The sequence below is a fragment of the Bombina bombina genome, chromosome 4, assembly GCF_027579735.1.
Source record: "Bombina bombina isolate aBomBom1 chromosome 4, aBomBom1.pri, whole genome shotgun sequence".
NCBI lineage: Eukaryota > Metazoa > Chordata > Amphibia > Anura > Bombinatoridae > Bombina > Bombina bombina.
In genome coordinates, this window is record NC_069502.1 from 65,253,161 (window position 1) to 65,279,712 (window position 26,552).

Consider the following 26,552-nt stretch of genomic DNA (forward strand, 5'->3'; position numbering starts at 1 on the left):
AATGCTATATCGGGGCTATATTTGACCAATTGTCTAATTATCATTTTCCTTTTGATTGGGGAGGTAATTCATTATAATAATAACACAAATAAAATATGAGGGTAAAAACAAGGAAAAATATTCAGCGCTCCCTAATAAGCTAAATATAACATGAGTTCACAAATAATCAATATCGCAATCGTAGTCCAACAGTAAGCAAAACAGTACCATATTAGATGTAAGTAGATATGTCGGAATTCTGAAACTGAGGTAAAAAGAGTTCAAAGGGGGGTCCCAATGTTGTATGTCTGTAACCTCTCTGGAAAAGGGTAGTCATTTTACCTCAATGTAGTATGGTAGAATGGAGACAGGTACTGGTGGTAGAAAAAACTCCAGTTTTTATTGGCGTGCCAATCCTGGAGTATGAAATGAACCAAAGCGGGAGCAGAGGACTATGTGGAAAAGATTCAGTGAACACAAATATAACATCACTCACAAGCTTGATACACAAAGTGTATCCCATCACTTTAAAATTAAACATGGATCTAACCCAGACTGCCTTAGAGTAAAAATCATTGAAGGTATACCACCAAATATACATTCGAATAGATTGAGGATGTTACGTCAAAGAAAGACATTCTGGATTCATGAACTAGAAACCCTATCACCAAAAGGGTTAAACATCGATCTAGATTTGAATGCCTTCATGTAACTCTCCTTTTTGATATTGCTTGCTATATACTAGTAGTTTCACATTAATTTTGTAGGCAGGTGCATAGGTGTATATACATAAAAAACATCTTTTTAACCATTATTGGCCGCTCTTATTAGGAAGTGGTCGGTCAATCTAAGTGAAGTAATTGTTTACGCATTTTTATAAATGGTTTAATTATAGGTAATCTAGACAACCCCAGGGCCCCAAATGTTTTTAAAATCTATGCACTAATTATCTATTTTAGGGGTCAATTTTATTATTATCATGTTTTGAACATTGTTACGTTTTAAATATTAATTTGTTTTATATTAATCTTAAATGAATCATTTTATACAACATCTCTTGGTTTGGTTAGTATCATAGCTTATCAGGTCTTTCCATATTTATTTCCGATCCTAATCTTTGATATCACTGTTGGACCATGTAATAAACATTTAGGACCAATCGGATCACATCTTGATCTATATATGGTAACACCCGATTGTACCTGTATTCATTCCTCTTGAAAAAGTCCTAACGTTATAGGACGAAACGCGTTGAGGTCATCAATGCTCCAACGTGACAGACGTCCCTCGACTATCCAAGCTTGACGGAGAGCCCACGAGTTTCTTTGTGCTGAGCTCGTTTGCAGCTATTAAAAACATATCTAGATCCTGCTGGAAATCCGTTGGACTCACTGACTCGGAGCCACTTGTTTTTATTTAACATTGCAAGATTTTAATACATATCCTGTAAGTGCAATTTTATATGGCGCATTATTTGTTTTATTAAAATGTTTACTCTTAGAAGGGATGCGCTGTGTTTCTTTCTTTTCAGCTACAAATAAAATATGTTAAAAATAAGTAAAAATAAAAATAAAATGATGAGTTAAACCTAACAGATATAAAAGATGCCGGCATAAAAAAAATACTAATAAGTAGTAACTAAATTATGCATATGATATCTGGGTTGTTAAATGGTCACAGATTTACAATAATGGAACCTAGCATAGTGAAATAGTAACAATAATTCTTAATGAATTGTACTTTAACAATACATACTAGGAACAGATTTAAATGTGAGCAAATCTGATGAAATAGATTCTTAATAAGTGTATAATAGGCCAGTCTTACTGGATATGGTTGAAAGAGTCACTGGTATAACCATATATGGTAGAAAAGTAAGTCTCTTGGTAATTAAATCCAAAATTGTACGCGGTACATATGTGTATAGTATATGGAATATCTTCCAAAGCAAAGGAAATCCTGTGTGTTGAAAATCCTCTGTGTTGAAAATTATTCCTGTGGCATTATATAGTCCATTGAATCTGGTTTGGGGTAATATGTAACAAGCAAATCCTGGGACTGGCATTACGCATGTAGAGTACACTCGTAATATTACAAAGTGACTCAATGCACCTGTCCTAATGTTAGTTTTACCGTTAAAATGCAGGTTGTTGGATCCTAAAACTTGCTGGAGCCGAACAACACAAATACCTGTTCTAGGAAAATTCTGGCAAGTTATGGGATGTTATTACGCATATTGAGTACACTTGAGTCTTTAAAAGTGACTTGATGCACCAATCCTATTGCCAGTAATCTTAGAAGGTAGATGGGTAAGTGTTTGTGAGCAAACGTACGCGTTTCAGCCTGACAGCCTTATCAAGATGCTCACAGGTTGTAATAGCGGGGTTTAAGTGTGCTTAGAATTCTCATTGGTTGTCTAGATGAATGTTGGCAGCCAATCCTGAGGCTACTATTCTGACAACGCCTTTTTGTTCAGCGGTCTTTTTCAAACTTAATGTGAAAGTTTAGTTTAACTGTTACGATTCTGTGTTCCAAATGTGGAGCTTGCTAGGTTCATCTATACACATATTTAAAAGTTGGAAGATTTTATGAAGATTTTCACAGGACATTTTGGCTTTGTTCTGAATTTTTCTTAGAAAGTTTGTCCGTATACATTCCGATATTGCATTGAACTAATACAACATAATTTATACAATACAAAAAGTGTATAGGTAAACAATACAAAAATATATTTTTTTAAATATATATTTTTTTTAAATAAAAACTTTTGTGATGTGCTGATGAATTAGCAATACATGTGGAGAGGAAGGTTATTTTTGGGCATTTTTATGAAAAATATATACACCCAAAAATATAGATTTAAAAATGTTTAGATATCGAAGTGTATATACTGTATTTTCAAAATTAATTGTTAAAGTGTAAGGGATATGCCTTTCATATAAACATATTATAAAGTGATATTTATATCTATATTCAATTGAGTATATAAATATGTGAGGGCATTTGTATGAAAGCGTGATAAATATAATTATCAGAAAATATTTTATAAAGTGAGATTTATATATATGTATATATATCTATATACATATATATAAAGAAACTTGTAAAACATATATATATCTCTTTCTTAGGGTATAGAAAGGTGTCTAAATCTGGGACTTCAGGAGACCAGGCTTACAGAGTGGGAGAACCAATTAATGATAAATAATTCTCTATAATAATAATTCTCTATAATAAAAAAATCCTTTGTCACACAGACTGTTTGTATATATATCCATAACAGTAGCAGCTAAAAATAAAATAAAAGATATATATAATATATAGATGCAAAAGTGAATAGAGCTAAAATAGAAAGTTACGGTCAAATTCTGAATTAAATTCATAAGGGTGGAGGGTTTTAAAATTATATATATACTCTGCTTCTTGTTTTATTAGTAGGTTACATCCTCTTATATTTGGGTGCAACTTTTTAACTCCCCAATATTGGAAATCTTTTAAATTACCTTTATGAATGTATTTAAAATGTGAGTAGAGTTTGGTCTCAGTGGATTCATGTTCTATTTTTAAAATGTGCTCTCGTATTCTATCTCTCAGTACTCTGCTTGTTTGTCCAAAATATTGTAATTTACACGAGGACTGTATACAATAAATTATATTTTTATCTATACATCTAATGATATCTTTAATTGTTATATGGTAGGTGGTGTTAGTTGATTTTTTACAATATTGGCATGATTTGCATGTATTGCAGGGAAAGAAACCGGCTAGTTAAAGTGTGAGGGATATACCTTTCATATAAACATATTATAAAGTATATTCAATTGAGTATATAAATATGTGAGGGCATTTGTATGAAAGCGTGATAAATATAATTATCAGAAAATATTTTATAAAGTGAGATTTATATATATGTATATATATCTATATACATATATATAAAGAAACTGTAAAACATATATATATCTCTCTTTCTTAGGGTATAGAAAGGTGTCTAAATCTAAATCATTAAATAAAAAGGTGTTATTTTTAAGAATGAAATTTATACAATCTATACAATCTATAAGGAATATGTTTTGTTCTATCGATAGTTCTGTGTCTTTGTCTAGATAATGTTTAATAGCTGAAATACCAAAAGAATCTGTGATGTTTGTGTACAATGAATTAGCATCGCACGTAACTAGTATGTAATTTTCGTGCTAGTTTAGAAGTAAGCTGGTAAATTAATAACATATTTTTGAAGAAAAAATCCACATATTGTGATAAATTAGAAGTGAGTGAGCCTATACCTGAAATTATAGGTCGGCCTGGTGTTTTGTGTAAGTGTTTGTAAATTTTGGGTAAAAAATAAAATGTGGCGGTTCTTGGATGTGTGATCGTGAGGAATTCAAATTCAGAATTATTTAAGATGATAATAGAGCAGTGGCTGTCAATCACCGTTAACGAGTATGCCCTTTTAATCACCCTTAATGAACATGATTGTTGCCTGTTGTTTCCTATATTGCAGAAAGCAGCCTCGCATGTGTGAGCCTGCCCCACAGAGCACAAAAGCAGCATCCGGTTCTTTGTACATTGAGCCTTAAAGGGATATTAAACCCAATTTTTTTCTTTAATAGTTCAGACAGAGGGGCCGATTTACCAAATGGCGGACATGATTCACTGTAGCGAATCATGTCCGCCTGACATCGCTGAATGCGGACAGCATACGATGTCAGCATTTAACATTGCACAAGCAGTTCTGGTGAACTGCTTGTGCAATGCCACCCCCTGCTAGCAGGAGGTGTTGATCAACCCGATCGTATGCAATCAGGCTGATTGCTGTCCGCTGCCTCAGAGGCGGTGGACGATTTAAGGAGCAGCAGCAGGCTTAAGACCGCTGCTTCTTAACTGCTGTTTCTGGCAAGCCTGAAGGCTCGTGCGGAAACAGGGGCATCAGGGCCCATTCAGCCCTTGTTAAATGGAGCAACTTTCTAATTTACTCCTATTATCAATTTTTATTCGTTCTCTTGGTATCTTTATTTGAAAAGCAACAATGTAAGTTTAGGAGCCGGACCATTTTTGGTTCAGTACCCTTGGGTAGTGCTTTCTGATTGGTGGCTACATTTAGCCATCAATAAGCAAGCATAACCCAGGTGCTGAATGGGCTGGCTTTTCAAATAAAGATACCAACAGAACGAATAAAAATTGATAATAGGAGTAAAATATAAAGTTGCTTAAAAATGCATGCTCTGTCTAAATCATGAAAGAAAAAAAGTGTGCAGTTGTGCATTCTTAGATAAAATAACCAATGCTTACATAACATAGAAGCCCCTTACTACTTTCATTATTATTATTATTATCATAATCATTATTATTATTATTATTATTATCATTATTATTATTATTATTATCATCATTATTATCATTATTATTATTATTATTATTATTATCATTATTATTATCATTATTATTATTATTATTATTATTATTATTATCATTATTATTATTAGTATCATTATTATTATCATTATTATTATTATTATTATTATTATTATTATTATCATTATTATTATTATTATTATTATTATCATTATTATTATTAGTATCATTATTATTATCATTATTATTATTATCATCATCATTATTATTATTGTTATTATTATCATTATTATTATTATTATTATTATTATTATTATTATCATCATCATTATTATTATTATTATTATTATTATCATTATTAGTATCATTATTATTATTATTATCATTATTATTATTAGTATCATTATTATTATTATCATTATTATCATTATTATTATTACCATCATCATTATTATTATTGTTATTATTATCATTATTATTATTATTATTATTATTATTATCATTATTATTATTAGTATCATTATTATTATCATTAATATTATTATCATCATCATTATTATTATTGTTATTATTATCATTATTATTATTATTATTATTATTATTATTATTATTATTATCATTATTATTATTATTATTATCATTATTATTATTATTTTTATTATTATTGTGTATAAATATCACCCATATTTTATAGAGGAAGCTTTTGAAATTATTTAATTTATAGACTAGGTATGTTTAGTTAAAGGATGATAAAAGTAATTGAAAATAATTTCTTACATCATCTGTAACAGGTCATATTAAAGTGCATTACAGTGTTTGCTCTTTGAAAATAGACATTGATGTGTTTATTTTATTATTATTATTCCTATCATTATTTTATGCTTGTGGGGTTTGTCACTGACCACCAATAAAACTGAGATTTGTTTCCTGATCAGCCAATGAGATTCTACTTTAAATATAATTTCTGTCCTTCTTGTTAGTTTCAAAATCAAAATAAACAGTGTTAACTTTTTTCATGCAAAATTATTTTTAATTGGTTTTAAGCACTTTCTGATATTAAAGAGCAGTATTAAAACATAACCACTGGCAGGAAGTACCTATGAGGGGGCTTAAAGGAATATGAAACCCAACATTTTTATTTTGTGATTCAGATAAAGCATGAGATTTAAAAAAAATAACAAACAGCCAACTGTATGTGCCCATCATACAATGAGTAGTAGTACGAAATGTCTATCAGCCAAAGAGCATTAATATGAAATACACAACTGATATTGCTGGATAGGTTTTAATTTAAATTACAATATCTCTTTAAATAGTGATATATTCTATGCATTATAGATTTTGGAAGCTGTGGGCCACAGGGGTCTTGTGGTTTGAGGTGCTACAAATGGGTCAGGACCACGGGTGTGCTATGAGGTGTGTGTGTGTCACAGGGGTGTTTGTAGTGGGAAGATCTGGTTACAAGGAACCGGAATATTTGTCCTGCAATAGGTACAGTAGGGAGACCTCTTAACCATATCCAGTCCTGCAATATCCGGGACAGTTTGCGAGGTAAAAAATATTTGATGGAAAAATCAAAGCAATATAAATAGGCCAAAAGCTGTATAAATGAAACCGTAACTTTCTATCTAAAAATCCCTTTTTAATGTATTCTCTAAAGTCGTAACTGAGTATTTATTTATATGTATTAACCAAATACATTGGGCAAATATCCTGCTGGCCAAATACTGACTGGGTGGCAAATCAAGCAATAATCCTTTTATGCATTGTTATTACCTAAGTGAAATTGCAAAGTTAATATATGCTTTTATGTGGTAAACACAAATAAATTGGTTTTAACACCAAATGGAACATTTGTAACCATTTGTACATATGTGTTTATTGCAGGTTATGCTGATTTAAAACCTGCTTTATACGATACTGATTCTGATGCTCATTTAACTGCCAACAGCAAGTTAATGATTACTTTTTAATCACCATTAAAAAGCCTAATTTATATTTAACTCTTTGTGTTAATTGCTCTATTATACTGGTTTACTATCGGCTAGATTACGAGTTTTTGTCGGTAAGGCTTGCGGGGCTAACGAGCAGTTTCAGCTCACCGCTCACCTAGAAACAACGCTGGTATTAAAGGTTTTTTTAAACACGCAAAAAAAGTGAGCGGAGAGCAAAATTTAGCTCCATATCTCACCTCAATACCAGCGCTGCTTACGGTAGCGGTGAGCTGGCTAAACGTGCTCATGCACGATTTCCCCATAGGAATCAATGGGGCAGATTCGGCTGAAAAAAAAAACTAACACCTGCAAAAAAGCAGCAATCAGCTCCTAACGCAGCACCATTAATTCCTATGGGAAAATACATTTATGTCTACACCTAACACCCTAACATGAACCCCGAGTCTAAACACCCCTAATCTTATACTTATTAACCCCTAATCTGACGCTCCAGACACCGCCGCCACCTACATTATACTTATTAACCCCTGATCTGATGCCCCCAGCATCGCCGAACCCTACATTATATTTATTAACCCCTAATCTGCTGCCCCCAATGTCGCCGCAACCTAACTACATTTATTAAACCCTAATCTGCCGCCCACAACGTCGCCGCCACTATAATAAATATATTAACCCCTAAACCTAAATCTAACACTAACACCCCCCTAACTTAAATATAATTTAAATAAATATAAATAAAATTACTATTATTAACTAAATAATTCCTATTTAAAACTAAATACTTACCTATAAAATAAACCATAAGCTAGCTACAATATAACTAATAGTTACATTGTAGCTATCTCAGGGTTTATTTTTATTTTACAGGCAACTTTGTATTTATTTTAACTAGTTACAATAGTTATTAAATAGTTATTAACTATTTAATAGCTACCTAGCTAAAAAAAGTACAAATATACCTGTAAAATAAAACCTAACCTATGTTACTATTACACCTAACACTACACTATCATTAAATAAATTAACTAAATTAACTACAATTAATTACAATTAAATTAAATAAACTAAAGTACGAAAAAAAAAACCCACTAAATTACAGAAAATAATAAAATAACTAATTACACCTAATCTAATCCCCCTAATAAAATAAAAAAGCCCCCCAAAATAAAAAAAATCCCTACCCTATACTAAATTTCAAATAGCTTTTAAAAGGGCCTTTTGCGGGGCATTGCCCCAAAGTAATCAGCTCTATTACCTGTAAAAAAAAATACAATACCCCCCCAACATTAAAACCTACCACCCACACACCCAACCCTACTCTAAAACCCACCCAATCCCCCCTTAATAATAAAACACTAACCCTTTGAAGATCACCCTACCTTGAGACGTCTTAACCCAACCGGGCAGAAGTGGTCCTCCAGACGGTCCATAGTCTTCATCCTATCCGGGCAGAAGAGGTCCTCCAGACGGCCAGAAGTCTTCATCCAGACGGCATCTTTTATCTTCATCCATCCGGAGCGTAGCGGGTCCATCTTCAAGACATCCGCCGTGGAGCATCCTCTTCTTTCCGACGAGTAACACTAAATGACGGTATCTTTAAGTGACGACATCCAAGATGGTGTCCCTTCAATTCTGATTGGCTGATAGAATTCTATCAGCCAATCGGAATTAAGGTGGAAAAAATCCTATTGGCTGATGCAATCAGCCAATAGGATTGAGCTTGCATTCTATTGGCTGTTCCAATCAGCCAATAGAATGCAAGCTCAATCCTATTAGCTGATTGGATCAGCCAATAGGATTTTTTCTACCTTAATTCCGATTGGCTGATAGAATTCTAGTTAATAACTATTTAATAATTATTATTATTATTACTGATTTTTTATTTTGGGGGGCTTTTTATTTTATTAGGGGGATTAGATTAGGTGTAATTAGTTTAAATTTTTTTTAATTATTTTATTATTTTCTGTAATTTAGTGGGGGTTTTTTGTACTTTAGTTTATTTAATTTAATTGTAATTAATTGTAGTTAATTTAGTTAATTTATTTAATGATAGTGTAGTGTTAGGTGTAATTGTAACATAGGTTAGGTTTTATTTTACAGGTATATTTGTACTTATTCTAGCTAGGTAGCTATTATATAGTTAATAACTTTTTAATAACTATTCTACCTAGTTAAAATAAATGCAAAGTTGCCTGTAAAATAAATATAAACCCTAAGCTAGATACAAATGTAACTATTAGTTATATTGTAGCTAGCTTATGGTTTATTTTATAGGTAAGTATTTAGTTTTAAATAGGAATAATTTAGTTAATTGTAGTAATTTTATTTAGATTATTTTAAATTATATTAAAGTTAGGGGGTGTTAGGGTTAGACTTAGGTTTAGAGGTTAATACATTTAATATAGTTGCGGCGACGTTGGGGGCGGCAGATTAGGGGTTAATAAATGTAGGTAGGTGTTGGCGATATTAGGGATAGCAGATTAGGGGTTAATAAAATTTAACTAATGTTTGCGAGGCGGGAGTGCAGCGGTTTAGGGGTTAATATATTTATTGAAGTGGCGGCGATGTCCGGTCGGCAGATTAGGGGTTAAAAATGTTTTTAAGTGTTTGCGATGTAGGGGGGGGGGGCTCGGTTTAAGGGTTAATAGGTAGTTTATAGGTGTTAGTGTACTTTTTAGCACTTTAGTTAAGAGCTTTATGTTACGGCGCCCATAAAACTCTTATCTACTGACTTTTAAATGCGGTAGGAGTCTTGACAGGAGAGGGTCTACCGCTCACTTTTTCCAAGACTCGTAATACCGGCATTAGGAAAATCCCATTAAAAAGATAGGATACGCAATTTACGTAAGTGGATTGGCGGTATGCTCGAGTCGCGGAAAAAAAGTGAGCGGTACACCTGAACCTGCAAGACTTGTAATACCAGCGTTAGGAAAAAAGCAGCGTTGGGACCTCTCAAAGCTGCTTTTTAACCCTAACGCAAAACTCGTAATCTAACCGTATATGTTTAGATATATTAATGAAGTGAGTGTAATTGCACTTTTTTTTTCTTTTGCATTGCAGGTGGGCAGACAATTTTAGCGCTAAAGGATGTCATGGTTCAGAATCACATCAGTTCCAGCATCCGTTTCTACAGGTGAGTAATCTAATTTTGTGGAATATCTATTGTAGTACAATGGGGTCACTAGGACTGCATTACGGATAGCAAGAGTTAAATGTTTTTAATACAAACTGAGCTAAACCTACAGTATATGGTGCATGTAAGTTGTAATTTTAACGTGTATCCTATATATATATATATATATATATATATATATATATTTTTTTTTAACCTCTTCCCTTTCATATGAATAGATGATGTTTGTATTAGTAGCCAATATAACAGTGAAATTAAGTTACCTGAGAAAAACAGGAAACAGGAGTATATTTTTTCAATCAGATTTTTGCAGTGCCCTCTCCAGAAATGAATATAGGAGGGGAGCGATGGTGTTTTGTGGCTTGGGTCATATGGGGGGGCAACTATTTTAACTGGTGACTCCATTGGTATTATTAGCTAAGCATGTTTATGAATTTTACAAATGAATAACATATATTTGAACAGCCAAGACACACCAATAAAAACAAGCAAAAGCTTTCTTGTTTATTTTCAGCACAGTTTGTTGCCTGGTAGAACCCTTTTTTTTAACAGTGCGGCACAGCCAATGGGATGCTACAAACTACTGTGCACAGTTATAGGAGGGAAAAATATATTTAGTGGCTTTATAAACAGATTTTATATTATCCATTGATTGATAGGTAGATCGATAAATAATTAGATATTGATACATAAAAAATTAATTAATTAAACATTATTATTACTTTTTATAATGTAAATGCTTTATTTTTAGTTATAAGGCTTAAAGTGATGGTAAATCCAAGTGTTTAAAAAACACTAGGATTTACCATCACTTAAAATAAAGTGGACTTTCCTCTAAACCAATAGCCAAACAGAACACTGTCATATGACTAGCACAGCTATTGGTTTAGAGGTGGAAACGTTACCTCACTGAGAGAAAATTGCTGTGCTGTGGATGACTGGAGGCACTGACTTTAGTGAGGAGCTGCGGTACAGAAAGGGTGATTTTTTTTACTAAGTGATCACTGAAAGTCCACTTTATTTTTACTGATGGTAAATCTTTGCATTGTTTAAATGCTTTAATTTACCAGTACTTTAAACATTGTAAACACCTTATCCACAAACCCACCAGTAGGAAAATGCTTGCTGGCACCTTATTCCCAATGCTGGCATAAACCATGTGATCATACATTTGGCAACCAAAATAATATTTTTTTTAAGTAAAATCACACACAAAATTGTGTGGAGATCAATATCTTATGCAAATCTGATATGGGTATATGTGATATTTATATATACTTATATTAAGTTCTGGCACAAGGTAAGGGAGAAATTGACCAAGAGGCAGTGACAACAGTAAAGTGCAGTTTGTCAGCAAAATTAAGATGTATTCTCACCTGGGAATGCAATAATCCTTGTTTTGGCCCTGAAAGGGTGTGTGGTGTTTTTTCCTATTAAAGCTAGTAATGCATGTGTTTCTATGTTGCAGGCGGTGGGTATGTTCCTGGGGGAACTCTCCTGTCTGGGAGCTTTCTATATACTTGTGTTCAGAGACAGACGCTTACCTCAGCCTGTGCTGGCACAATCGCAGCCCTTCAGTCCTCTGCTTTTCCTTGCGCCTGCTCTTTGTGACATGACTGGGACCAGCATTATGTATGTAGGTGAGTAAAACACATTATTTTATAAGCCTAAACATTATCTCTACTAACTAATTTTAGTAACATGGGAAAAATGCACTGTCAAAATTATATATTGGACGGACATTGTACACTACTAAGCATCTTACATTTTTATACATAACAAACAGTGATTTAACTACTGTACTAATATAACTAGCATCCCTCTAATCAATAAGCTTCATTTCATCCTGTTCTATACAGCACTCTATATTAGTAGCTTCATTTCATCCTGTTCTATACAGCACTCTATATTAGTAGCTTCATTTCATCCTGTTCTATACAGCACTCTATATTAGTAGCTTCATTTCATCCTGTTCTATACAGCACTCTATATTAGTAGCTTCATTTCATCCTGTTCTATACAGCACTCTATATTAGTAGCTTCATTTCATCCTGTTCTATACAGCACTCCACATTAGTAGCTTCATTTCATCCTGTTCTATACAGCACTCTATATTAGTAGCTTCATTTCATCCTGTTCTATACAGCACTCTATATTAGTAGCTTCATTTCATCCTGTTCTATACAGCACTCTATATTAGTAGCTCCATTTCATCCTGTTCTATACTACACTCTATAATGGTAGCTTCATTTCATCCTGTTCTATACAGCACTCTATATTAATAGCTTAATTTCATCCTGTTCTATACAGCACTCTATATTGGTATCTTCATTTCATCCTGTTCTATACAGCACTCTATATTAGTAGCTACATTTCATCCTGTTCTATACAGCACACTATATTAGTAGCTTCATTTTATCCTGTTCTATACAGCACTCTATATTAGTAGCTTCATTTCATCTTGTTCTATACAATACTCTATATTAGTAGCTTCATTTCATCCTTTTCTATACAGCACTCTATATTAGTAGCTTCATTTCATCCTGTTCTATACAGCACTCTATATTAGTACCCTCTACTCTCATTCTTTTAATGATTTTTGAATATACTAAATCATGTCATTGCCAGTGAGGATTAGTAGTAAGTGCATCAATGATACAGTTGTATTAGCTTCAATGTAGATTAATAGAAACAAAAAAAAATTATTCTGCAGAATTTTATCTGTTTAGAGGCTGCTCGTTCAAATTAATGACTGAGAAGTTTGGAGCACTGTGTTCTCTTGAATTTTCCCTCTAGTTCCCTGGATCTTTTATTATACATGTTAGATGTTGACAGTGCATAAATAAAATAAATCATACATTATTTGTCTATAAAATTTGTTTAAAGGGACGGTAAACACCTTGAGATTTTAATAAAAATGTTTTTGCTCAATACAACAAATTTGTGTTATACTTGTATTATTCATTTTGCCCCCTGTTCATGTAATTTAGCTCAGAATGTTTTTGTAAATCTCATAGCTGAAAATGCTCCCTGGTGACTTTTCATGGCTAACCCTGCTACATGTATGTCCCTAATTGGCTTTAACAGATAACAACTGCAAAACAATTCGCTTTATACTAACTTAATGACTGTGACTAGCCCTGTTGCCTACAGGCTAAAGCTCAGATTGGCTCCTCAGAAAAAGGCAAGATTGGGTGGAGTTTGGCTATTAAAAAACAATGGCAGTGAACAAGATGCTATTTTATTTTTAGATAAAATTTAGACTTGGCTCATATGTTATTCAATAGCAAGACAACATAAATGTCTTGTAATTACAAGGTGTTTACGGTCCCTTTAATTGGGTTGCTGTCTATCAAAATGACTTTAATTGCTCACTAATCATTCATTTTAGCTCTCAACATGACCAGTGCGTCCAGCTTCCAGATGTTACGAGGAGCCGTCATCATTTTCACAGGGCTGCTCTCTGTCGCTTTCCTGGGAAGGAGGTTGGAATGGAGCCAGTGGTTAGGAATCTTCATCACCATCGCTGGTCTTGTAATCGTTGGGTTAGCAGATTTGATAAGTGGTTCCAGCACTGGGAAAAGTCTCAGTAGTGTCATTACAGGTAGCGGTCTAATTTGTGACTACTTGGCATGTCAGTTGTCTAGAAAGATATACATAACAATAAGAAAACTAATTTAGAGAATGTCTAGGTTTATGGTTTCAGTCCAACATATAAAAGCCTGATACTTAAAGGGACATTAAACCCACACTTTTTCTTGATTCAGATAGAGCATACAATTCCGAACAACTATCTAGTTTACTTCTATTATTACATTTATTTCATTCTCTTGGTATCCTTTCATGAAGGAGCAGCAATGTATTACTGGAAATTAGCTGAACAAATCTGGTGAGCCAGTGACAAAAGACATATAATGTATATCCAGCCAATATTCATTAACTAGCTCCCAGTAGTGCACTGCTGCACCCCAGCCTACCTAGGTATGCTTTTCAACAAAGACAAACCAAGCAAATTAGATAGAAAATTGTTTAAAATTGCATGAGCTGTCTGAATCATGTCATTTGTACTTTTCTGGTTCTTTAACTGTGTAAGCAGACTCTTACTGGAATTTAAAAGCGAATGTCTCTTTGCTCTACCTCAAATGCTGCATACAAGAACAACTGAATAAAAGTCTTCACCTTCTTAGCCAGGACATCTTAATTTAACCACAATATGCTCAAAATTTGAAATGTCACATTTATTTGTGCATTGAAAACAGGAATTCCTTGGCTTTTTTAATTTTGAAAATATATTTTTTCCAGCATTGCATTGAAAACATTGTTTTGCTTATGATCCACCATCCATCTTATTCTGTAAATGCGATACCACCAGCCCTCTTTCATATATTGTTTTTTTAATCTAGAAGAAGATGGGCAGAGGTTCTTGTTTGATATACTGGGGACCACATGCAACTATAGATGACAATGGCTGGAACATTCATTAAAGGGCGATGATACCCAAAATCTTGAAGTACTTGAAAGTGATGCAGCATAGCTGTAAAAAGCTGACTACAAAATATCACCCGGACATCTCTATGTTAAAAAAGGAAAATATTCACACCCCACTGTAATCAGGATGTTAGTCCCAGGAGTTGCAAGGGAGTGTGCATTTGGCATGTGCAGGCACAGTCATGTTATGTCCCTATTCAGTTTATGGAAGTTTACTATGAAATTTTATGAGATTTCAGAGGAATCGCATGAGAGTGCAGCAAAGCAATGCATGACCCCAGCACTGATAATGCTGATTGGCTATAATTTTTTTTTCAACTTGTAGCCGGACAGCAGCTGAAGTATAACTGTTCCCAGTGCACTTACACTGGTGAGCTGAAAAAAACTGTGAGGTAAAATATCTTCTTCCCTTTTTACATAGAGATGTTGCTGCATAGCATATGAGTATTATGTCCCTTTAAAGGGACATAAAACCCAATATTTTTCTTTCATGATTTAGGTAGAACATACAACAACTTTCCAGTTTACTTCTATTATCAAATGTGTTTCATTCTCTTGGTATCATTTGTTGAAGGAGCAGCAATGCACTACTGCTTTCTAAATGAACACATGGGTGAGCCAATAACAATCGGTATATATATGCAGCCACCAATCAGCAGCTAGAACCTAGGTTCTTTGCTGCTCCTGAGCTTTCTTAGGTAAATCTTTCAGCAAAGGATAACAAGAGAAGGAAACAAATGAAATAATAGAAGTAAATTGGAAAGTTGTTTAAAATTGTATGCTCTATCTAAATCATAAATGTGTAATTATGACCTTACTGTCCCTTTAAGTAAATGCTGGAAAGATAGGTGAAGTGACACTCAATACATTTCAAACATGTCAGTTTAACAACAAGGTCCCATTGTAACCTCTCAAGTGTCTAAATCTACACTGTACGCACAAGTCTTAGATATTTAAACAAACAGCATCTAAAGAGAAACTAATGTAAAAATGTCCAAACTTTCTAGTTTATTTAACAAAATATGCACAATATTTGTATATGCACACTTTCTGAGGCACCAGATTCTGCAGGGCATGTGCAACATTTTACAGTGTATACATATACTGTATATGCATTTTGTGATTGGCCGGTGGCTGTCACATGACACAGGGACTGGGAAGTAATGTTAATATTTGTCATAAAATAATCTAAAATTCAGACTTAAACCCGGTCACATGTGAAAAAAGCAGCTGATACTTGCAGGGGCTGTACCTGCGAGTGGTGAGATGTCTCCCTTAGGAAGTAATGGAGCTCGCTGGATTGGGAAACATTGCTGTGAAGAGCAGAGTTCGCAGTGGGCGCACTTTAAGAATTAAAACCTGCAGCCAATAGCAATCAGATTACTCTGCTTTCAGCGTATATTATCTTACAATCGCCTCTGTTTTTATAAGCAGGGGTTTTCTATTAGGGTAATAAGCTAGATCTGCAGATGTAGAGATTTCAGCTACACCCATGGAACGCCCCTGTTCTGCCCATCAGCAGTGGCAGGGAAACACATTTTATAATAAGGAAATTAATACACTTTATATTTTATTCTAAATACAAATTTCACCTCGTTTTTTGCATATGCAGTGGAGTTATAGTACAATTTCTACTAATTAAGCATGGTTTGTATGACCCTGCATCTTAACATGTCTGAAACCTCAGCGGCTGTGAACCTTAAACAAACCACACTCATTTGTCCTGGATGACTGACAAGCGGGGATGGGTTTTCACGAACAATTGCTTTTACAATCTTAAAATGTTGCTGCCAATGGTTCACCCGGTAGGCATCAAAAGTGTGTGGACAGATTCTCTCTGGCAGGTACTGGTGAGATTTCTTATAGAATCTCACAAGATCAGACTAGGGTTGCTACTTGCTACCCAGCTGCTATTTTACCAATGAGGCCGATATTTTTTAAGGTTCAGGTCAAAGTTGAAAATAAAGATTAAATATAAAAATAAATATGCTCTCAAACATCTTCCAAATCTATAGGAATCAAATTATAAGCAAATGATATTTATAGTCAGTCCTAGCAACTTTAGTTCCTGATTTATACTGTATCATATTTAGGCTCATATAATGATCCCACTCTTCCTGTGCAGGGGACTTGCTCATCATCATGGCTCAGATTATTGTAGCAGTGCAGATGGTTCTAGAAGAGAAATTTGTCTACAAACACAATGTGCACCCGCTGCGGGCTGTGGGCACTGAGGGTAAGTAAAGTCATTTGTTATTTTTCTTTATAAATTTCCTACATCTATGTGACCTTACTAGATTTTAGGAGGGGTCTTTTTGTTATGCCAGGACGGGACATAATGGCATCTATTTATCAAGCCGTCAACTTGCTTGCATTCAACGGCACCAATACGCTCGCCTAAGATCACCTAACATCGCTGCCGCGGACCTGAATACGTTCTCCAAAATTATCAAAAAAGCTGTCAAAAAGCCGCACACCAAGTATGGGGAGATGAACAGCGGACTGTTGTTAACTAACAGTCATCAATCTGGCTGCTCTTCGGCTTTTTCACAGCTTTCTTGGTACCCTGTCACTAAACACCCACACTATACTATACTGTTTACCTCCTATACCGCCACTCCCGGAGCCCACTGCAACTCTAATAAATGTATTAACCCTTAAACCACCGCTCACGGACCCCGCCACAACTAAATAAAGTGTTTAACCTCTAAACCGCCGACCCCGGAGCCCACCGCCACCTACATTATACTTATTAACCCCTAATCTGCCCCCCCCTACACTGCTGCCTCCTACATTATATTTATTAACCCCTAATCTGACCCCCCTACACCGCCGCTACATACCTACATTTATTAACCCCTAATCTGCCGCCCCCAATGTCGCCGCCACTATATTACATTTATTAACCCCTAAACCTAAGTCTAACCCTAACCCAAACACCCCCTAACTTAAATATAATTTAAATAAATCTAAATAAATATTCCTAGCATTAAATAAATTATTCCTATTTAAAACTAAATACTTACCTATAAAATAAACCCTAAGCTAGCTACAATATAACTATTTTAGGATTGAGCTTGCATTCTATTGGCTGTTCCAATCAGCCAATAGAATGCAAGCTCAATCCTATTGGCTGAAGGGATCAGCCAATAGGATTGAACTTCAATCCTATTGGCTGATTGCATCAGCCAATAGGATTTTTCCTACCTTAATTCCGATTGGCTGATAGAATTCTATCAGCCAATCGGAATTGAAGGGACGCTATCTTGGATGACGTCACTTAAAGGAACCGTCATTGTTGAAGAAGACATCGTCAGAAGAGGATGCTCCGCGTCAGATGTCTTGAAGATGGAGTCGCTCCGCGCCGGATGGATGAAGATAGAAGATGCCGTCTGGATGAAGACTTCTGCCCGTCTGGAGGACCACTTCTGCCGGCTTCGTTGAGGACTTTGGCCCGGTTGGTTGAAGACTTCTCATGGTAGGGTGATCATCAAGGGGTTAGTGTTAGGGTTTTTTAAGGGGGGATTGGGTGGGTTTTAGAGTAGGGTTGGTTTTGTGGGTGGTGGGTTTTAATGTTGGGGGGGTTGTAATAATTTGTAATTTAGTGTAGGGTAGGGTTTTTTTATTTTGGGGGGGGCTTTTTTATTTTGTAAGGGGCATTAGATTAGGTGTAATTAGTTTAAAAATCTTGTAATTTGTTTATTATTTTCTGTAATTTAGTGTTTGTTTGTTTTTGTACTTTAGATAATTTTATTTAATTGTATTTAATTGTATTTAGTTTAGGGAATTTATTTAATTTTAGTGTAGTGTTAGGTGTAATTGTAACTTAGGTTAGGTTTTATTTTACAGGTATATTTGTATTTATTTTAACTAGGAAGTTATTAAATAGTTAATAACTATTTAATAACTATTGTACCTAGTTAAAATAAATACAAAGTTGCCTGTAAAATAAAAATAAACCCTAAGCTAGCTACAATGTAACTATTAGTTATATTGGAGCTCGCTTAGGGTTTATTTTATAGGTAAGTATTTAGTTTTAAACAGGAATAATTTATTTAATGCTAGGAATATTTATTTAGATTTATTTTAATTATATTTAAGTTAGGGGGTGTTAGGGTTAGACTTAGGTTTAGGGGTTAATAACTTTAATATAGTGGCGACGATGTTGGGGGCAGCAGATTAGGGGTTAATAAATGTAGGTAGGTGGCGGCGGTGTAGGAGGGGCAGATTAGGGGTTAATAAATATAATGTAGGTGGCGGCGGTGTAGGGGCAGCAGATTAGGGGTTAATAAGTATAATGTAGGTGGCGGTGGGCTCCGGGAGCGGCAGTTTAGGGGTTAATAAGTTTATTTAGTTGCGGTGTGGTCCAGGACCGGCGGGATAGGGGTTAATAACTTTTTTTTAGGTGGCGGAGGTGTAGGGACGGCAGATTAGGGGTTAATAAGTATAATGTAGGTGGCGGCAGTGAAGGGGGGCAGATTAGGGGTTAATAAGTATAATGTAGGTGGCGGCGGTGTGGGGGGGCAGATTAGGGGTGTTTAGACTCGGGGTACATGTTAGGGTGTTAGGTGTAAACGTTCCCATAGGAATCAATGGGATATTGGGCAGCAGCGAACATGAGCTTTTGCTGCTTTCAGACTCCCATTGATTCCTATGGCATCCACCGCCTCCAGGGCGGTGGATTGAAAACCAGGTACGCTGGGCCGGAATAGTGGCGAGCGTACCTGGTAGAAAATTGATAACTAGCAAAAGTAGTCAGATTGTGCCGAATTTGCATTCGGAGCATCTGTAATGACGTAAGCATCGATCTGTGTCGGACTTTGCCCGGCGGAATACACTGCGGAATTCCAGCGTTTTTGCGGTTGACGGCTTGATAAATAGATGACAATGTCATTTAAAGAGAAATAAAAAAGCATTTACATTGTGCATATGAAAGAACAACAGTTCTACACATTAACATAGTTTCCTTTATGAAAAGTTAAGTGGAAAAAGTGACAACATTTTTTTTTCTAAATAAATAAAACTGTACTGCATTATAAAGTGAGATTAAACTCAAAATAGAATAAGCTGTGTAATATTTAATTAGTAATATTATATATAAAAATAATATTGCAATGTGTATTCATTATTTATTTTTTATACTTTTGCTGTAAAATACCTCTTGAAAACCATGAATATTCCACTCCCCCAGAGAGCTGCAGCGACTTCATCTTACTTAAAGGATCACTAAAGTCCAAATAAAACTTTCATGATTCAGATAGAGCGCAGAATTCTAAACAACTTTCCAATTTGCTTCCATTATCAAAATGAGCACAATCTTTTTATATTCACACTTTCTGATGCACAAGCTACTACTGAGCATGTGCAAGATTCACAGTATGTTTTAGGCAGGTGTGAAAAAATGCTGTAAAGTTATAATCCTTTCAAAAATAGAAAGTTTATAGTTTTTTTTTTCTCAATTAACAAAATGTAAAGTGAAGTTATAATAAGTGGATAATATTAAGGTAAATAAAACTCCAGGCCCAGATGGAATACACCCAAGGGTGTTGCGGGATCGTAGCACTGTTATAGACATACCTATACTCTTAACTTTTCAAGACTCATTATCCTCAGGCATAGTATCCCAAGATTGGTGTAAATCTGATGTGGTGCCACTCTTCAAAAAAGGGAAGCAGGGATGATCCAGGAAGCTATAGACCAGTTAGTCTGACATCAATAGTGGGGAAGATATTTGAAGGGATTATAAGGGATTATATTGATGAGCATATTTGTGTAAGCAAGATTATGGGGCATATTTAACAATGTGCGAGCGGACATAATACAAAGTATATGCTGTCGGCATTTATCATTGCCCCAATACCGCCCCCTGCAGATTTGCAGCCGCTAGCAGGGGGTGTCAATCAACCCGATCGGGTTAATTTCTGTCCTCCGCCTCAGAGCTGGCGGACAAGTTGCTTCATAACTTCTTGAAAACGTCTGTTTCCGGCGAGCCTTGGGGCCTCAAGCTCCATACAGAGCTTGATAAATATGCCCCTATGACTTCAAATCAGCATGGTTTTATAGGAAATAGATTGTGTCAAACTAATCTAATTAGATTCTACGAGGAATTAATTAAAAATATAGATAAAGGGGAATCAGTTGATGTGATATACTTAGATTTTGCAAAGGCGTTTGATACAGTGCCACATGAGAGATTAATGCATAAAATTAAGGGACTGGGAATAGCTGAAAATGTTAGTTCATGGATAAATTCCTGGATAAAAGATTGGGAGCAATGAGTAGTAGTGAATGGATCATACTCAGATTGGAGAAAGGTAGTCAGTGGAGTCCCCCAGGGATCAGTACTGGGCCCTGTTCTTTTGAATATTTTTATTAATGACTTGGAGCAAGGATTAAATAGTGACATCTCTATTTTTGCAGATGATACTAAGTTAAGTAAGGTCATTAGGTCAGAGCAGGATGAACTTTCATTACAAAGGGATCTGCAAAAATTAAAAGTATGGGCAGGTAAATGGAAAATGAGATTTAATACAGGAAAATGCAAGGTTCTATATTTTGGAAGTAAAAATAAGCAGGCAACGTATTATTTAAATGGGACAAGACTTAACAAAACAGAGAAGGAAAGGGATTTGGGAGTAGTAATAGATAATAAGCTAAAGATGGGTGCACAATGCAGGGTAGCGGCTTCAAAGGCTAATAATATACTAGCATCTATTAAAAGAGGCATTCAAGGGAGGAAAGCATAATTCTGTCACTATATAAATCCCTGGTAAGACCTCACCTTGAGTATGGAGGGCAGTTCTGGGGACCGATCGCAAAAAAAGATATTGCAGAACTAGAAAAAGTTCAGAGGAGGGCCACAAATCTAATAAGGGGAATAGTGAATTTAAGCTATAAGGAGAGGCTAGCAAAACTGGGTCTGTTTTCTTTAGAAAAAGGCACCTGAGAGGTGACATGATTACTTCATATAAATATATTCAAGGCCCATTTACAGAGATGTCAGAAGCTCTGTTTGTTCCAAGAAAATTGTTTGTGATAAGAAGTCACAATTTAAGGTTGGAGGAAAGGAGATTTTATCTCCTGCAACAGAAACGTTTTTTCAATGTAAGAGCAATAAAATTGTGGAACTCATTACCAAAGGAGGTAGTGAATGCCAATACCCTAGAAATATTTACAAATTGTTTGGATACATTTCTGTCTAGAAACAAAATTTATGGATATGATTGCTTGTATTAAATGGGTCACCTTTTAGAGGGATTAATTTAAGCTCAACTGTGCTTTTTTGTAAGTATATTAGATTTGTATAGGTTGAACTCGATGGACTTTGGTCTTTTTTCAACTTCATCTACTATGTTACTATGTTATGTGAAATGAGTGAACAGATAAATAATCTAAATCAAATGAATATTTGGTGTGACCACCTTTGTCTTCACAACAGCATCAATTCTTCTAGATACACTTGCACACATTTTTCAAGGAACATCTTGAAGAACTAACCACAGTTGTATGGATTTAGGCAGGCTCAGTTGCTTTTGTCTCTTCATGTAATCCGCAAATCCACTCGCAAATAAACAAAACAAAATCGCCTATGGTTTTTATATTAAAATTGGGATCTTACTTACACAATATGACCATATTCTGCTTAACCAGTCACCAATGTACAAGGTGAAATGGAAAAAAACAAATGGAAAAAATGAAATGGAAAAAAACACCCCAGTGCTGAGATTAGATACACAAAGTTGCTGTAAATAGAAAGGTTTCCCCACAAACCTTAAGAGTGACGGTACAAGGATAATTACAATGTCTGCAGAACCTGCAGATTGGTAATTGATTACAACTGCGCTGCCTATAAGGAGCTTAATGTGTATAAGAATGGCTTTTGTAAAGACCCTATATAGGTTAAATAAATTCATTTTATAAATAACTAGTATAAAAGGTTTATTTGTTAATAAAAATATTCAATGGTAATAAACATAATCACAATATACTGTGCACAGTAAGATAATAAAAACAATAAGATAATAACAACAATAACTGGTAGTCACAAAAAGACACCAAACACAAACCCATTAGTGTCTGTGAATAGAAATAAAATCACAGTGTAGCATTAGTTTGCAAGCAAAGTCTGTTATTGTTAAAGACAGAGGAGCAGTCTTTTATAGCAGTTACAAGTTCGTTGGTTAGTTGTAAAAGTTGGTAAAAAGCAGATTTGTCTTTAGCCAGTATTGGCAGCGATTATATAAAGCTGTAAAGGTGCTGAGGATGGGCGAGAGAAAGGACAAGAGAAATCCTTTAAGGCATATATAATATTCAAAACGGCAAGGTGTACATGTATACTTACACCAGTTGCTGTGTATTGTTCTCCTGGGAATGCGTCCAAGTCTCAGATCCCCGATCCTCCCTCTTTGGCTTTGTGGTACTGGTGGTGTATTCAGAAAGTGCCGCTCCAAAGCTGAGTTAAGTGAACTCCCGCAATGTCAATGCACTGATATCTACGGATACCTGGATGTCTCACAAATAGAGCTAAATCAGTATGTTTAAATTTATCCAAAATTACATTATTTTGGTACTGTCTCAATTCCGGTTCATTTATCATGTACCACCTTTTTATAGTTAGCTTTCGGATAAACTTATGGGCATCAATGTAAGTCTCGAATTTATCTAATTTTGCAGTAGATGCAAAAGTCAGACCTCTGCTGAGAATATCTTCTTGAGGTTTAGTTAGGGGCTTTCCACTAAGGTTAAATATGCCATTATGACCCTTATTTATGATTTTTTTCGTCTTTTTGATACTTTATAAGTCCTCCTCTCCTTCCTCTCTTTCTGAGGATCTTCTTTTTCTTCCCTCTCTTTGTGGTAATTGTTTGGTGTTTTTTTGTTTGTTTGTTTTTCTAAAAAAGAAACGAGGAAGAGGAAGCAATGGCATTTCCCTTATCATTCAGATGTTTTGTTTTTTCTTTTGATTTTATGCCTATTGGGGTACTTGATTTTTCTTGTAAATTTGCATTGTCAAGTGCTCTAAACCAATTGGAAGTGGGAATATGTTCAACTCCCCTACTTTGATTTGTACTGACAATCTGTCTCCAATGTTGATTTCCAGTATTTCTAAATTGTCCAATTCCTCTATCTCTATAAGTCTGTTGCCTCCTATTATCCCTATTCATCGTTCTCTGTTGATGTTCCATATTATTAGAGTGATGTTCCCTATTATTATAGTGATAATGATTAATATTCTGTTAACTGGATTGTTCATAACCTCTTCCATTATCTGTCCCTTCATAATTCCAATTCCTTTGGTGATAATTTCCATTATGGTTATCTCTGTTGTAAAAATTCCCTCTATTATGATGACCATTATTCTGATAACTTTTGTCCACCCTATTCCAATCTGTCTGATAAAGCCTTTTTTCAGAAATATTGGAATAGTTATAATTCCTTACATTCCTTCCCCTATAATCCCTATTATATCCTTCTCTATAAGAACACTGTGCTTGTTTCTGATAATTATCCATTCCCTCTGGTTAATCCTCTATTTCCCTTTCATTTTCATTTAACACCTCTTTATTTTCTTTAATTGTTTCATTATATCTCCATCTATGTGAGATATATTTTTCTTCATCTGGTTTATTCTCATGATGTAGATAATCTTCACGGTCCCATTCAAATTTTCTAATTTTTAATGTTAGAATATCTTCCTTGGTTTTATCCATAAGTATTTTTATTTCTTTTTCTTTATTTTTATATTCCTCTAAGACCTTGTATTCACTAATTTTCTCTTCTAAAGTCCTAATTTCTATTTCAAGTTTCTTTAAGATCTTCCCTCTATAATCCTTGATTAGCGTCATTAAATTAAAAGATGTTTCCTCTAGTATTTCATTCCACTTAGTTTTAACATTAGTATCCTCTACTTTAAAGGTACAATCTTTTTTATTCCCAACCCCCTTGGGACCCTCTTGTGCTCTAAATATTTTTCAATAAAAATTTATTCTGGCCTGTGTTTAAATTCTGCTACCATTTTAGTTTGTAATTCTTTCATAAGTTCTGCTAATAAATCCAATTTTTCTAAAGTTATATTTGTTTCTGTCTGTAATTTATCACTAGAAAGCATATTGTAAATGTCTTTGTACAAATTAGTTCTATATTCAGAGACATTATCATTGTTATTAATATTAGTATCCATTTCTGCCATATACTTTGCTGCTAAGGGGCTGTGTGAAGGGAATTTAAAATCTAAAATGAAATGGAAAAAAACACCCCAGCGCTGAGATTAGATACACAAAGCTGCTGTAAAAAGAAAGGTTTCCCCACAAACCTTAAGAGTGACGGTACAAAGATAATTACAATGTCTGCAGAACCCAACGTACAAGGTGTCCCAATGTTGACTGGTCCCAGACAGACTTGATGTGGAGGCCATACCATCACCAGGAATCCTTGTTCTTCAATACGCTGAAAATAGTTCTTAATGACTTTGGCTGTATGAGTGGGTCCTTTTCATGCTTTTTTGGGGCCAATTAGATTTCTCCCTGATTGTATTGCATGATGGATAATTGTCTGTCTATACTTCTCAGCATTAAGGAGATCATTAATTCTGACCAAATCCCCAACTTCATTTGCAAAAATGTAGCCTCAAACTTGCAAGGAACCTCCATCATACTTTACTCTTGCCTACAGACACTCGTTGTTGTACTTCTCTCCAGCCTTCTGCAAAACAAACTGCCTTCTGCTACAACCAAATATTTAAAAATTTAAGTCATCAGTCCAGAGCACCGGCTGCCATTTTCTCTCCCCCAGTTCCTGTGTTTTTGAGCATAGTTGAGTCAATGTTTTCATACATGCCCGATGGGAATGAATAAGGAAATTAATAGGTACCCCTTTTTCTAATAGTTTTTCAAATACATTTTCTAATAATTAATTAATTTATAGTGCAGTATAATTTTGTTTGTGGTGAGGAGGTTTGTGCATTGTTGTTTTTTATTTTTTATTTACTATTTTTTAAACTCTAGGTGCTGCAAATGGTATATTACCTGTAAGTTATGTAAAGGGTTAAATAACAGTTTTTAAGCTCCTCTCAACTGAAGGGTTTAAAAAGAGAGAATGTAATGCATTGTATTACACAGCATGATTAAGGTCAGTTAGACCGAAACATTGTCAGTGTTTTTATTCTATGCTGTTCCAGTAAAGACTGGATACAGATTTCATTAAAGGGACATTGTACACTAGATTTTTCTTTGCATAAATGTTTTGTAGAGGATCCATTTAAATAGCCCATCTGGTAATGTTTTTATAAAAATGTATAGTTTTGCTTATTTTTTAAGAGCATTGTGCTTATTTTCAGACTCCTAACCAAGCCCCAAAGTACCAGATGTATACACGCGTTTACAGACACCTGTTTATGTTATCTATCTTTTCATATGCAGGGAAGGGGGGAGGTCTGCTCTTTTTGTTTATCCAGCCCCTTTCACTGGGTGTCTTAGACTATCTATTCAACAGTGCTTAGCTGGGAGCTTCTAAGTAAGTTTTTAAATGGTTTTATACTGGATTCTGTGCAATTATTCTTTATAGTAGTGTCTATTACATGCAGTTATATGAAAATTGATGTATTCCGTCCCTTTAAGTGCTGCTGACTACTTGGCTTTATT

The 26,552-nt window shown here is 34.6% G+C and overlaps 1 protein-coding gene across 1 annotated transcript in view; it reads left to right on the forward strand.

Moving 5' to 3' along the window:
• SLC35F6 (solute carrier family 35 member F6) overlaps positions 1-26,552 on the forward strand; it is a 118,204-nt gene that overhangs the window by 77,539 nt on the left and 14,113 nt on the right. The window contains exons 2-5 of the mRNA XM_053709496.1: positions 10,353-10,425; positions 11,894-12,065; positions 13,817-14,029; positions 17,039-17,149. Of these exons, the coding sequence (XP_053565471.1) occupies positions 10,353-10,425; positions 11,894-12,065; positions 13,817-14,029; positions 17,039-17,149 (569 nt within the window). The remainder of the gene's footprint in view (positions 1-10,352; positions 10,426-11,893; positions 12,066-13,816; positions 14,030-17,038; positions 17,150-26,552) is intronic.